Raw genomic sequence first — 13,611 nt, forward strand, 5'->3', positions numbered from 1 at the left:
ACATACAATTAGGACAATTCAATTTTTTTCTTTTTTTTTGGCTTAAGTTGTCCCAGTTGGCTGTCTATACTGATCACAAGACTCCTGTTTCTCAGGACTGTGTAAAGTTAAGCCAAGCAACCAAGTACAAACCAGGACAGGCGTTCAATCATACAGATGTTCCACGCCATGTTTTCTTCTCTGGCACCAAAAGACCCTTGGAGACTTTCTTAAGTTTACAAGACCACATTTTAGTACTTTGGATAACTGAATTTTTTTTTTCCTTTTCTATTTAAATATTTAACAACATGAGGCCCAGGCCAGTCTTTGCCTGAAGGTACCTCTGAGAAAGCAAAGCAGGCTCAGCTTGAAGATCCAAGTGAGTCACTTGATGCCATCCTCCTTCTGAGGGTCTGTGGCAGGGAGAAAACCCAAACCCTTGGTTCTGCCATTCATACAAATTTGATCAGGTTCTTTGCACTCTACATTGACAGCAGTTTCTTCACTTCACATGTAGAACTGGATTTTGAATCTCTTTAATTTAATTCAGTGGATATTTATTCAGTACCTAGGACCTGAGGATTCAAGGATGAGTAAGACCGACTCAGGTTAGGCCTGTAGAATACAACTCAAAGTCTTAGAGACAATCATCTAAGCCAAACCTACCATTCTGCTCATGAAGATTTGAGGCCTGGAAAGAAGACTCAAACAGTAAGCAAGTGTGAACCCTCAAAAGACATCCTTCTAAACCAGGGTAACTCCAAAGTCTAAAACCATATAGCTACGACGCAGGTGCCATTACTATCAAAGAAATGGAACATTACTCAGACACCAGAAAGGATGACTACCAGCTTTTGTATTAACACAAATGGAACTGGAGGAGATTATGTCGAGTGAAATAAGTCAAGCAGAGAAAGACAATTATCATATGGTTTCACTTACTTATGGAACGTAAGGAATAGCATGGAGGACATTAGGAGAAGGAAGGGAGAAATGAAGGTGAGAAATCTGGGGGGGGACATGAACCATGAGAGACTATGGACTCCGAGAAACAAACTGAGGGTTTTAGGGGTGGGGGGGAATGGGTTAGCCCGGTGATGAGTATTAAGGAGGGCATGTATTACATGGAGCACTGGCTGTTACACACAAACAATGAATCATGGAGCACTGCATCAAAAACTAATGCTGTACTGTATGGTGTCTAACATAACATAAAAAATTAAAAAAAAAAGAAATGGTGGAAAATAAGACAGATGGCTGAAGATACAAGTCTTGTGTGCCAATTCCTTATTGTGCCACTTTTGGTCTCCCATCCAAGTACTAACCAGGCCTGACCCTGCTTAGCTTCTGAGATCAAACAAGATCTGGCACGTTCAGGGTGGTATGGGCGTAGACTATTGCGTCACTTTTGGATGTCACTGTCAATCCATTGCTCCACCTGAATGCAGCACCCAGCTCTCTGCACAAGGCCACCCACTCACATAAGCCACCTCCAATCTGTTCTTTGTTTCTGAAGGCAGAGTGAAGGCCACAATGCCCCTTGCTATGTTCTCAGCTCTATTCTATGTAAGTCAGACACGGAGCCTTGTCTAATAAAATAAAGATCGGGTGTTTGCACTCGAGATTTTGATGATCTAGGGAGGTATCAAGACAGACTTGCACGCATACATGTTCAATAAAGCCCATGCTAGCATTATGGAATGTATGTATTAATAGTGTGAGCAGCCTATAGTTCATGTTATCAGGTTGCTCCTTTCAGGAAACCTTTTGACATCCTGCCCCCCAGAATGGAAAACCAACATCTTCCAACTGTGCCTTTGTATTTATCATGACCCTGTATTGGGCTCCGTGATCTGTTGGTCTCCACCTCGAAGTCAGGGTCCACTTGTGTCTGCCACCCAGAAGGCTCTCAATAAATTTCTTGCATAAAGTAAATAAATGATATTTTGAGATCCCAGTCCACTCTGGGGTGGCTTCCCAGAAGAGGAAAGCTGGGATTTATTTTAAGAAATGGAAATGAGTTAGTGGAAGGAGGTGCATTTCTTCCTTCGTTCCCTTCACTGAACACAGGAGCAAGGCTTTGAAGGGGGGTGTAGTGAGAAGGACATGGGGGAGAGGAGAGGCACACACTGCTCCTGAGAGTCTCCCATGATTGGAGAGAAGTTCTCAGGGGCAGGCTGACCCTGCCAAAGTCAAGGGTGAGAACAGGAAAAGAAGTCCTGACCTACGCCATCACACCATATGTTCGCCACACGAGAGACACCGTTGCACTGAGCTTTGCCGTGACCTTGGGAAATCACTTCCATCTGGAAGCCTGGGTGAGTCACCGGAAGGCAAGATGCAATTTCTCCAGTTTGCATTTGGCCGGGACTGTCAAGTCTGCCTTCTGACCCTTATGAAACGCTATTACCCAAGAACATTCTGATGGATGCAACATTAGTAAATCAAAAGCCTGCAGTTCTAATTCCCTTCCAATGCACACAGTTAGACATCAAAGTCACAGTTGGATGCAACCTATAGTTTGCCTCTGCGAGAATGGCAGGCTTTGGGAAGCTCTGGGCATGTGAACAGGACAGTAGCAAAGTGCAAAGGTTTGGAAGGTAGCGGTTGGGTGGGAGAGATGTTGCATGGAGTTTTTTCTATCTGGTTTCTAAATGGTCCCAGGAGATCCATCTGATATTGACACCTGAGCTCTGTAACATAGCCAGGTCCTGCTCCACTGGCTTCTACACACACACACACACACACACACACACACACCACGATGCAAACCAGCTGGGTTTGTTAAAAACAGTTACCATGGAAACCCAGACTTTAGTTTGGAAAGTAAAAGTGGTATTTATGATGACCACAGCTATGGTTTGTACCCATGTGCTTCCTGGGAAGTTTCTTTTTATCCTGAACTTTAGCATTCCTTTTTTCCCCCCTGTGGAATTTGGCAAAAGAAAAAATTTTAAATCAGATTGGAAATTTTACCTTCCCAGTTAAATAGCTAAAACAGGAGGTCTTGATTTATTCAAACCATATTTGTTGAAGACAAATTTAACTCTAAATGGAGAAACTGCTTAAAGGTCAAGTTTTGTCTTGGATACTTTGGAAGAGTTGCTAAAGCATCTTGTCCCCCGTGAAGGCTGGGCTGACACCAAGAGGTGTTATTTGTTACTTCCCCATGATCATTTTCCACCTCTCTGGAACGAGAGGAGAATTACGGCTCCAGAGTGCAAACACGTCCTTATGTGGGCATGCTCACAGTTGTGGCCAAGCGAGTCACTGCAGCAGGAGCAGGCGGTCACTTTAGAGTACTGGCCTGAGAACAGAGGACATTAAGGACAAGAGATTGGGTGCCGGAGAGAGCCAGGTTGCAATTTCTACTCTGCCACTCACACTTGCCGCATGACCCCGGGTGACTGACTTAACCAGCCTCTGCCATGATTGCCTCATCTCAGAAATGACAATCAGAATATCCACCTCTCTGGTTTGCAGGGATTAAATAAGATGATGCATGCAAAGCATTTCTTATCAGCACACTGTAAACTAAAACTTAAACCCAGGAGGACGGATTATCTTGGGTCAGTGGTGTGGCCCGTGCATACAGGCACTCACAGAAACTATACATTCAACTGTATACATCTATGTTTAAAAGCAGCTCTTCAAATATAAGTATAATTACTGGTCTTTATAATGAAACAGTACTGAATTCACTACCGATATGTTCACAGTAATATCATGAGCCTTGTACAGCACAAGGAAAAAAGAGCCTGCCCTTGTCCTTATAATCCTAAAGAGATGACACAGACACGGGCAAACAATACACGCTGTGTATAGCTGCAACAGTCTTAGAGAAATCTAGAAAACTAGGTAATAACACTATACAAAAATGTGAAGGTCTGATGCATTAGGAAAAAAAACAAAAAACCAAAATCAAGTCAACCAAAAGGAAGAATCCAGTAGCAGGGTGGTGAGGAAGACGGGAGAGGAAAAGCGAACAGACCAAGCTGATGCATTCTCTGGCTTCTAGTGACTGTTCCATCTCAGGGCAAAGTGGCCACAAGCCGCCCATATCTCCCCTGAGGCGCATCCCTGAGCCCCCCCAAACTGAACCCCTCTCTTTATACTCCTTTCTTATGCCATCCTAAGGGCGTCTGATTCTCAAGGGAACCCTGTTCTAATCCTCTTGACCAGCCCTGGATGATTCCCTCTTCTTTTGTCCCCATCTTCCTTTTCTTGGAGAAAAAAGCAATGATTGACCACGAAGCCCTTGGTGATGACCCTCGGTCTCCTTCACTCCTCTCCCTTCTGCTCCCCACCCTATGTTCTTCCCCGTACTCCTCCCTTAACAAGCTCTCACCCCCACCCCTCCACCGACACGGAGACCAAGACCGTTTCCAGGCCCCAGACGCCAGCTGCAGCCTCATAGGAAGCCGGTGGCGTTCCTATTCGAGGACATCTCTGCCTCACTGTCCCTCAAGTTTCATAGGTCACCGACGACCTCAGATTACCAAACGCAATTCTTTTCCCCCTGGTTCTCTTTCTCCTTGACTTTTCTGCAGCAACTGACATTGGCACCACTCCCTCCTCACTGACATTTTCTCCCTTTCGGATGCCAGGATTTTATGCTATGCTGAGTCTTCTGCTTTTCCGAAACCCCAGGCAATGTTTGTTTGTTCTCCTTCTGCCTCTTTCTCCCGACTTCATACATGTCCTAGAATCCAGACGCAGGCCCTCCTCCTTGCCAGATGACCCCCTGACTTAGCGTCACCGGTTCCCTGCTCCCGTCTCCAGAGCGGCCCACACACCCAAAGACAGATATTCACCACTGACCTCTGCATTGGTCCTGTGCAACTGGACATTCTGAGATGATGGAAATAGTTCCGTGCCCACCCTGTCCAGAAAGGTGGCCATTCATCATATGTAGCTAATGAGCATCTGAAATGTTGTTAGTCTGAATGAGAAACTCGATTTATAATTCTCTGTTAGTTCCTTGAATTTAACTCACATTTAATTCACTACATGTGGCTTGCATCTACCATAGTGAATATCACAGTTCTAGAAGCTTTCACTTAAGCACCATGATTTCAGGCGGAATCTGGTCAAAACCGAAGGCCTTCCAGGACATGTTCTTCCTCCTAGCATCTCTGTCCACACTCAAATGCTCCACGCACGCTGCGTGGCTCAGTCTGTTAAACATCTGACTCTTGTTTTCGACTCAGGGTCCTGAGACCAAGCCCCGCATCAGGCTCCATGCTCAGCGAGGAGTCTGCTTGGGATTCTCTCTCTTTCTCTTTCTCTACCTCTGCTCCCTACCCCCCACTAACCTGGGGCACAATCTCTCTAAAATAAATAAATAAATCTTTAAAAAAAACCCAAAAAACTCAAATGCTACATTTTGTTGATCCCAATTCCTCAAAAGCAGCCTCGGGTTCCCACTGACTCTACCTGGAAGTATCCCTGCTCTCTGCACCACCCCTGGATCACCCCTGTGTCTCATGGCCACGCCCCGTTCAGCTCCTCATTCCAACCTACACAGTCAGCTGTGTCTCTCACCTCAACACATCTTGCCATCACTAACACTACTCTACCATGTCACTTCCCTGCCTTACCAGACCCACAGGACCTCCCCACACTCTCTTGCTCCAAGACCCATATCCTTGTCTGAAAACCACCCAGGAGAACACAGTGCCATCAAGCCCGGTCATGCTGTCATCCGTGGTTCTCTCTGTATGCACATGAGCAAGCACGCACACGTGCGCGCGCACACACACACACACACACTCAACCACCCTTTCCAGGCGGGCCAGTTCCCTAGCACATGAACATGGCATGCTTACTCCTGCCTTGATGCTTGGCTTTTCAAATCCTACCTTTCATGATCCAGCTGAAGACTCCCTTCCTCTACTTCCCATTTCTCTGGAAGGCCAGAGATTCCCAAGCCCTGCCTCACACACTTTGCCCCTGACCTGGTAGGGCAGTTATAAGAATGTTATCTTGTCCTGATAACTATTGTTTCGGGGTTTAACCTTTTCTCCCCAATAAGACCTCAAGGCAGTGAGTCGTCTTCTTCAGTAACCTCCATCAGACTTAGCTCAGAACCGAGAATGTGGTAGATGCTTTGCACTTCATAAACACTTCTAGACTCATCAGCAAATTCAGGGTAAGAACTGGACATGAAACTACCCAAGAACTCAGTGAACATTAAACCCATTTTGTTAATAATTTACTCCGTGCTCCCCTTCCTCCTCCTCTTCTCCTCCATTTGTCCTCACCTTTTCCAGCTTTAATTCTCTCATTTGCCTACTTCTTCCCTTCTTATCATATGAGCTAATCATGACAGATCAGGGTACAGAGTGTAAGATTCTCTACTGTCTCCTGTAGATGGTGGCCACAGTTAATGTTTCTTATGCCACATAATCAACATGATTTTTTTTTAAGATTCTATTTATTTACTTGAGAAAGAGCGAGACAGAGAGAGAGAGAGTGAGATAGAACAAAGAGGGAGAGGGAGAAATAGACTCCCCACTGAACAAGGAGCCTGACGTGGGCTCGGTCCCAGGACCCCGGGACCATGACCTGAGCTGAAGGCAGACACTTAACCGACTAAGCCACCCAGGTGCCCCAATTAATGTGCTTCTATTGGGGAAGTTATGCTATAGAATACAGAGGTAAAATCATGACAGATCTCTGTTACTTACTAGTTTGGTGTCACTGGATAGACGATTTAACCTTTATGAGCCTCATTTCCTGGGAAGGTAAAATAAGGATAAAAACACCGCATTATAACTTTACAAGGGAACTACAAAGTTAAATAAAATGCCACTTGAACAATGGGCTAAGGATGTAGGGTTTGATGTTCCAGACACAGAATGCATGTACGTCATGGATGACCTAACCATTTCATTTTAGAGAATGATCTTGAAGGCCAATATTTAAACCAGAAGCACTCCTAAAAGGGCAAAATTCCAGGCTGTGTTAACTAATCTGAAGGAAAACAATCATCTGGAAGTCACAAACAGCCCATGATGGCTGCACAGAGCCACACAGAGGTGAGAAGGAATCATGGAAAGTCTGCTTTCTCTCTGGAATGATGAGGCCGAATGAAACTGTAAAAGGGAAAAAAGCAGTCCTCATACAGAGGCCAGAGAAGACAGAGGCCACCCAACCACAGGAGGAAACCACTCTGGTTTCCCACCAACAGGAGCTAAGCAGGACCTTGAATTCCGGACAAAGCCTCTCTTTTCACTTCCTCCTGTTAATAGAAAGAGGCTCAGAAAAACCACTCCCAACTTTTCACGGCCAAGGGTCACTTTGTTATTTTTCCCCACAGGACCTATGCTTTGAAAAACTGTAAATGAGACAGAGTAGATAAAATGCCTAACACACTGACTAACACAGATTGGTTGTGCCATGAATATTAGTCACATAAAACACGTGCTTCTTTGTTTCTCCTCCTGTTTTTCTAAACAAAGACAGAATATCATCAGAGTTCTGAGCATCATGAGATGTTCAGAAGGAGATAAGACTTTTCCAAAACCTTTGGAGTACGTGAGTTTTGGAATTCAGGATTTTTCAGATTTTATAAAGATTCTATGGTCTGTATATTGTATGCCAGACACTGCCACCAGAAGGGTGTGGGTCCATATCAAAAAGAATCCACTTCTTGGATATCCACTTTGTGGATTAGATTGTCCACATCAAACACATAATCTTTCTACAACTTAATGTGTGAATATAAAAATCTATTAAAAAATCTGTATACTATGTTCTATATTCTGAAATCTAGATTTTCATAGGTCTCATAAAATCTATAGATTCACATTGAGTGCAGATTGCATTCTCTGCCAGATGAGTTCAGATCAAGTTAGGTTTGGGGCCCCAAATTGGTAATGTAGAACATTTGCATCTTCAGAGTTTTTGAACTTAGGTATTCCAAAGAAATTGTGTACCTCTACTAGTCTGTGTAGTTCTTTAAAAAAGAGGTAGTATTTTTGAAAGAGTTCATTAAACTTCAGGAAATGTAAAAAATAGTGGATAGCCATTTCAAAACTTAGTACAAAGGTACAGTAATCGACACAGTGTGGTACTGGTATTAGGATAACAGACATGTAGAGAGTATGGAAGAGAATTAAGCGCCCAGAAAGGAGTCAAGTATCGATTATTAATTGAATGTTGACAAGGGTGCAAGGGGAAAAAGTCTCTTCAACAAGTGATTCTTGGGCAGCTGGATTTCCACACACTTGAGAATGACTGGAACCTTAACTCACACCAAATATAAAAATTAACTCAAAATGGGTCCAAATCCTAACATAACAGCTGAAACTATAAAGCTCTTAGAAGAAAGCAGAGATATAAGTCTCTGTGACCTGGAGTTAGGAAATGTTTTCTTAGCTATGACACCAAAAACACAAATAACAAAAGAAAAAGCAGATAGACTGGACTTCATAAAAATGAAAGACATCTGTGCATCAAAGGACACTCTCAAGAAAGTGAAAGGGAAACCCACAGACAGAATGTGAGAAAATATATACAAATCATATTAATGTGATAAGGGTCTAGTATCTCGAATATATAAAGAACTCCTACAACAACAAAAAGACAACTTAATTTAGAAATGGGCAAAGGACTTGAACAGAAATTGCTTTAAAGAATATATGCAAATGGCCAATAGGTACATGAAAAGATGTTTAACCTCAATAATTGTGAAGGAAATGCAAAATAAAACCACAAGGAGATACGACTTTACATACACTGGGATGGTTATAATTAAAAGGCAAGAAAGGAAAATAAGTATTGGTGAGCATGTGAGGAAACTGGAGCCCTCATCCATTGCTGGGAGGTACACAAAATGGGGCAAAAGCTGTGGAAAACATTTTTTTTTATTCCTCAATAAGTTAAATATAGAAGTACCATATGATCCAGAGATCCTACTCTTACATATACATTGAGAAGAACTGAAAAGAGGTGTTCAAACAAAAACTTTTGCATGAATATTCATAGCAGCACTATTCACAAGAGCCAAGAGGCAGAAACGATTCAAATGTCCCTCGACTGAGGAAGGGATAAATAGAATATGGCATCCACACGATGAAATATGATTCAGTCATGAAAAGGAGTGAAGAACTGGTCTGTGCTACAACATGGAGGAAGCCTGAAACATGCTAGGTAAAAGAAGCCAGGCAAAAAGGCCAAATAGTACATGTTTCCTTTTATTTGTACTACTGAGATTCGGCAAATCCAGTCAGGGAAAAGCAGACGGGCAGTTGCCAGAGGCTTGAGATGGGGGAGATGAGGAGTGACTGCTAATAGGTACAGGGTTTTGTTTTAGGGTGAAAATGTTTTGGAAGCAGATAGTGGGACAGTTGCACATTATTGTCAATGTACTAAATGTTACTGAATCATACACTGTAAAATGATTAAAATGGTGAATTTTATGTTATGTGAATTTTACCTCAAAAACAGTGGTTAGACAATTATTAGCTCCTGAGAAACCTTAGCCATATGGAAACCTTAACAGTTTTTTTGGAATGACTAGCCAGGATGTAGGAAACACACTGAAAAGACTCTGAGTGATAACTGAAATTGGTGTTGTGCTTTTCTAAAGATGTGGACAGATTCTAGGAATTCCTGGAATAAAAAGCAGAGTTCCTCAGGCCTGTCACGGTTGTCATTTTGGGCTGGGTACCGCCATGTGGTGGGGCTGTCCTGGGCGCTGTGACAGGTTTAGCAGCCCACTAGATGCCAACAGCGCTTCCCAGCCCGCTTGGGATACCGTGACAACCGAAAACGCTGCCACACGGTGCCACACGTCCCTAGGGAGCAAAGTTACCCCGGGCTGAGAACTGACTTCTGCAGGACAGTTTGTTCTTCTGGGATTTTACTTTCTCCCAGAGTCTCCTTTAAAAGAATCCACTTCTGAGCCTGTCCTTAAGTTATCTCTTAACGACAGTGAAATCATTTAAAAAAAAATAAAACAACACGGTTGTCGATTGTAAGGAAGCTTCCAGAAACCTCTCTCGTTATAAGGGATCAACTACGTGATCAATTTGTAAACAACAGGTTTCTCACTGGCAACTACATGGTCTGGCAATAAGCTAAATGTGGACAGCACATAAAAAAAAGAAAGAAAGAAAGTTAGTGTGCAACGTTCCCTTTTCAAACCCTTTTTGGGCAAAGACTACGGCTCTGCCAGCATTCCAGAATAATGACAGCTGATGTGCCCTTTGTCAACTTTCCCTCCTTCTCCTTTGAAAATGCAGACCTAACTCCTTCCAGAACCTCCTCGGACACCCTCTACTGAGTCTGAAATCAGACACTGTTAGCACAGAGAGCAACATCCCCCACACACACAATGGCCGCTCTCAGGGAGGCGAGGCAGGAGGTCCAGAACCCTGGTCCCCTGGCTGCTTCGTCCCACCCACCAGTACCACTTTGTGAAGCTGGAGTTTCATCTGATTTCATGTGAACAAAGAGTTCTGAAGCTGAGAAGTCTGAAAGTCACTGGCCCTACACAAGTCCCCTTTCCTGCCAATGAGGAACTGAAACCCAGACTTTTAACTCATGGCCAGATCACTTTCCCCACTTCTGGAGAAGGCAGCCAAGGAGCTCCTTCAAGACATCAGTCCACGTCTGCTGTGCCTGACTTTCTGTATCCCTACATGAGCACACAACTTCTACCATACGGGCTTGTTCTGGGAATTAAACTGATGTAATCAATGGCATGTCAGCACCACTGCTATGAACTCAATGTGTGTGTGTCCTCCTCCAAATTCATATGATAAAGTCCTAACCCCAGTGTGAAAGTCCCTGGAGGTGGGACCTTTGGGAGGTGATTTGGGTTAGATGAGGCCATGAGGGTGGGGTCCCCATGAGGGGATTGGTGCCCTTGTTAGGAGCTGAAGGGACCAGAGCTTGACCTTGGTCTGTCACGTGAGGACACAGTAAGACACTGGCCATCTGTGAACCAGGAGGAGGCCAAGCCCCTGACCATGCTACACCATGATCTTGAACTTCCCAGCTTCAAAAACTGTAAGAAATATGTCTGTTGTTTAAGACACCTGGTCTGTGGTATCCTGTTACAGCAGCCTGGAGTGACTAAGGGAACTACCTACCACGTCAGCTACATAAACTACTTCATCTCTTTCTCTCTAGGAAGAGGATTGTTAACTCTTCACTTGATTCCATCTAAACCTCATATGGTCAGGGCCACAAGAGAAGGTTCAGCTTACGGGATGATCCAGGGGCTCTGCCACTGTCCAGCCCCATGGGTATCTTCCTCCTCCTGCCTTGCCTGGAACCACAAGTTTCCATGGCACCAAAGGAAATGGTCATACATCGGGTTATTCTCATTTCTGCTTTCCATTCTGGTATCAACATGAGAGGTACCTGAGCCGATGAGGTGACGGCAGTCAAGGTCAAGCTGAACTTCCTCATCCCCTTTCTAAGTTCTTAGTAAAGCTAAAAGAATAGAGCATAGATGACATTTTACATCGCTGCTGAAAGACATGAGGGAAAGGCAACATCTAAGCCAGAACCTCTGAGAAATTTCTGGAACTACAGACTGGTCACAAGGCAGCCTGAATGAAGGACTGTTAAGTCCTCAGTTTATCTCAAGAAAAGAGGTTAAAGGTAAGATGTTTCCCAGTCGTTGCTTAGTGACACACCCAGGGGGTTTGAATAATGACTCTGGGGACACAGGCAGACTCAGGGGTAGTTTTTCAAAGACAAATCTCAACTGTACCCAAGCTTCTGAGAAGAATACAATGCTGAGGTTCCCACAGGGTGGGAAGCCCCTCGCTTCTCTGAAGCAAGCTCCACAGACAAGTAAAGGAAGGCTTTTAGGGACGTGGATCCCAGAAAGATCCCAGATTTCCTTGTCATGCCACAAGGAGAAGATGCCACCGAACCCTCTGGGCCAAGGAAACAGGACAAACTGCTAAATAAAACTGAAACCTTTTCCTTCTATCTCCTTCTTGGCTCCCTGTGGATAGAGAGGTCTGTACCCTGGCAAACTTAAACTACAACAAAGACAAAATTTTCCTTCTTCCCTTAATCTGGGTCTGAGAGATGGGCACAGGGACCCATCCGGTTCTACTCAGAGCACAGTTCTTATTTTATTTTCAGGTCATCCTTAATGAGGTTGAACAAAAAGAGAAGGATTACTGTTCACATGATAGGTTCAGCTGTTCAGTGTATGAGGTGCCTCTGAGAAGTCCGAGCAAAAGCCCACCTTTCAGAGAGTAATATGGAAGAAAATTTCTCAGTTGCACTGCAATGGGACATAAGGAGCTTTTTGGTTTATAAAGTCAGTGTAGGCAAGAATGACGAGACAACAATGTGCCAAACAAGTCGAGTGGAGCAGAGAGAATGTGGAGGAGACTGGACATTCCTGAGACTAACTCAGTAAAATGGAACACAAACGTGAGAAACTTGAATGGAAGCCAGAGAAAGACAGCTGAAAAGGAGACTAACATGAGAGGGGAAAGCAAAAGGAAAAGGAGGATGACACAGGAACTACAATGAATTCCAAGGGGAAAAGCGAAACAGAGGAAGTGAGCACTGAAGAAGCAGTCTTTAAATTCAGGACAAAAAAATGTGCAGTGGGTTCCGGGCAACAGCAATGAATATTACCCCAAACCAAAAATTTCCAGGAGACATTTTTTAAAATCTGACTGGGAAAAAAAATTCTATCTGCAACTCAAGTTGACCTCAAGTCATTTATAAAGTGTTAAATACCAAGAAACAAAAGAGTACTTACAATATTTCAAAATTAAGAAATATATGTATATAATTCAAGTTCTCTACTCAGAGAAGGTGCTGTTTGTGTGTTCAGGCTCAGACATGTAAGGGCTTAGAAAATGTGTTTTGCATATGTCTTCATTGGTAAAATTTTATTTGGTGTTATACTCTGCTTTAGGATAATAGTAAATATTTTAAACCTTGTGAACCATGAAGGCTCTGTAGCAACTCCTCAAGTTTGTCACCACTGTAGCATAGAAGCAGGTGTGAACGATTTGTAAGCCAATGGGCGTGGATGTGTTCCAATAAAACTTTATTTACAAAAACAGGCCAGAGTTCCACATGTTAGATAGAGCAAAATCCTGAGCTCATGAGTGAGTAAATCACAGTATATAACAGGAGGGCAATTAGTATTACTAAATTAAATTATAGAAAGACACAAAAGCAGGGTAGTTGATACAATCATTTAATAGCAATAATCTAAATTTAAATGTGAAATTTCATTAACCCAAAGATGTGAGTTTCAGGAAGAAAAGAAAATCCAAGCATGCTAACCTTAGCTTCCCTTACATGGGCAAAGGTGACTGATAGAAGTTGCGGTAAGAAAGAACTGAAGGTTTAAAAAATGCTTTTGAAAAAAAAGAAAAGCTCTAGGATAACTTGTTGTAGAAATAAAACTGGGAGACAACTTTTCCAAAACACTGCAGAATTAAAAAACAAAGAAAATAAATAGTCCAATTTGCAAGAGACAGAAAACAAAGAAAAGGAAGCAAATATAAAGCCAGAAAGCATAAAGCAAGAAGACGAACATCAAACCAAATATATCTGCTGAAATTGCTGGAAATTAGTTAAATCCTTACTGAGAGACAAATACCCAAATCAGATGCGTACACTATAAAAAAA

The 13,611-nt window shown here is 43.2% G+C and overlaps 1 protein-coding gene across 10 annotated transcripts in view; it reads right to left on the bottom strand.

Moving 5' to 3' along the window:
• The window catches only part of ADRA1A (adrenoceptor alpha 1A), a 110,359-nt gene that overhangs the window by 83,131 nt on the left and 13,617 nt on the right, over positions 1-13,611 (bottom strand). The window contains exon 2 of one of the 10 annotated variants that reach the window (XM_032855642.1): positions 6,669-6,717. The exons of the other annotated variants lie outside the window; for them this stretch is intronic. Coding sequence (XP_032711533.1) covers positions 6,695-6,717 — 23 coding nt within the window. The 3' untranslated portion in view covers positions 6,669-6,694. The remainder of the gene's footprint in view (positions 1-6,668; positions 6,718-13,611) is intronic. 10 annotated transcript variants of the gene reach the window in all.

This window comes from Lontra canadensis, unplaced genomic scaffold (assembly GCF_010015895.1).
Source record: "Lontra canadensis isolate GAN:19392208 unplaced genomic scaffold, GSC_riverotter_1.0 scaffold10, whole genome shotgun sequence".
In the NCBI taxonomy this organism is placed as follows: Eukaryota; Metazoa; Chordata; class Mammalia; order Carnivora; family Mustelidae; genus Lontra; species Lontra canadensis.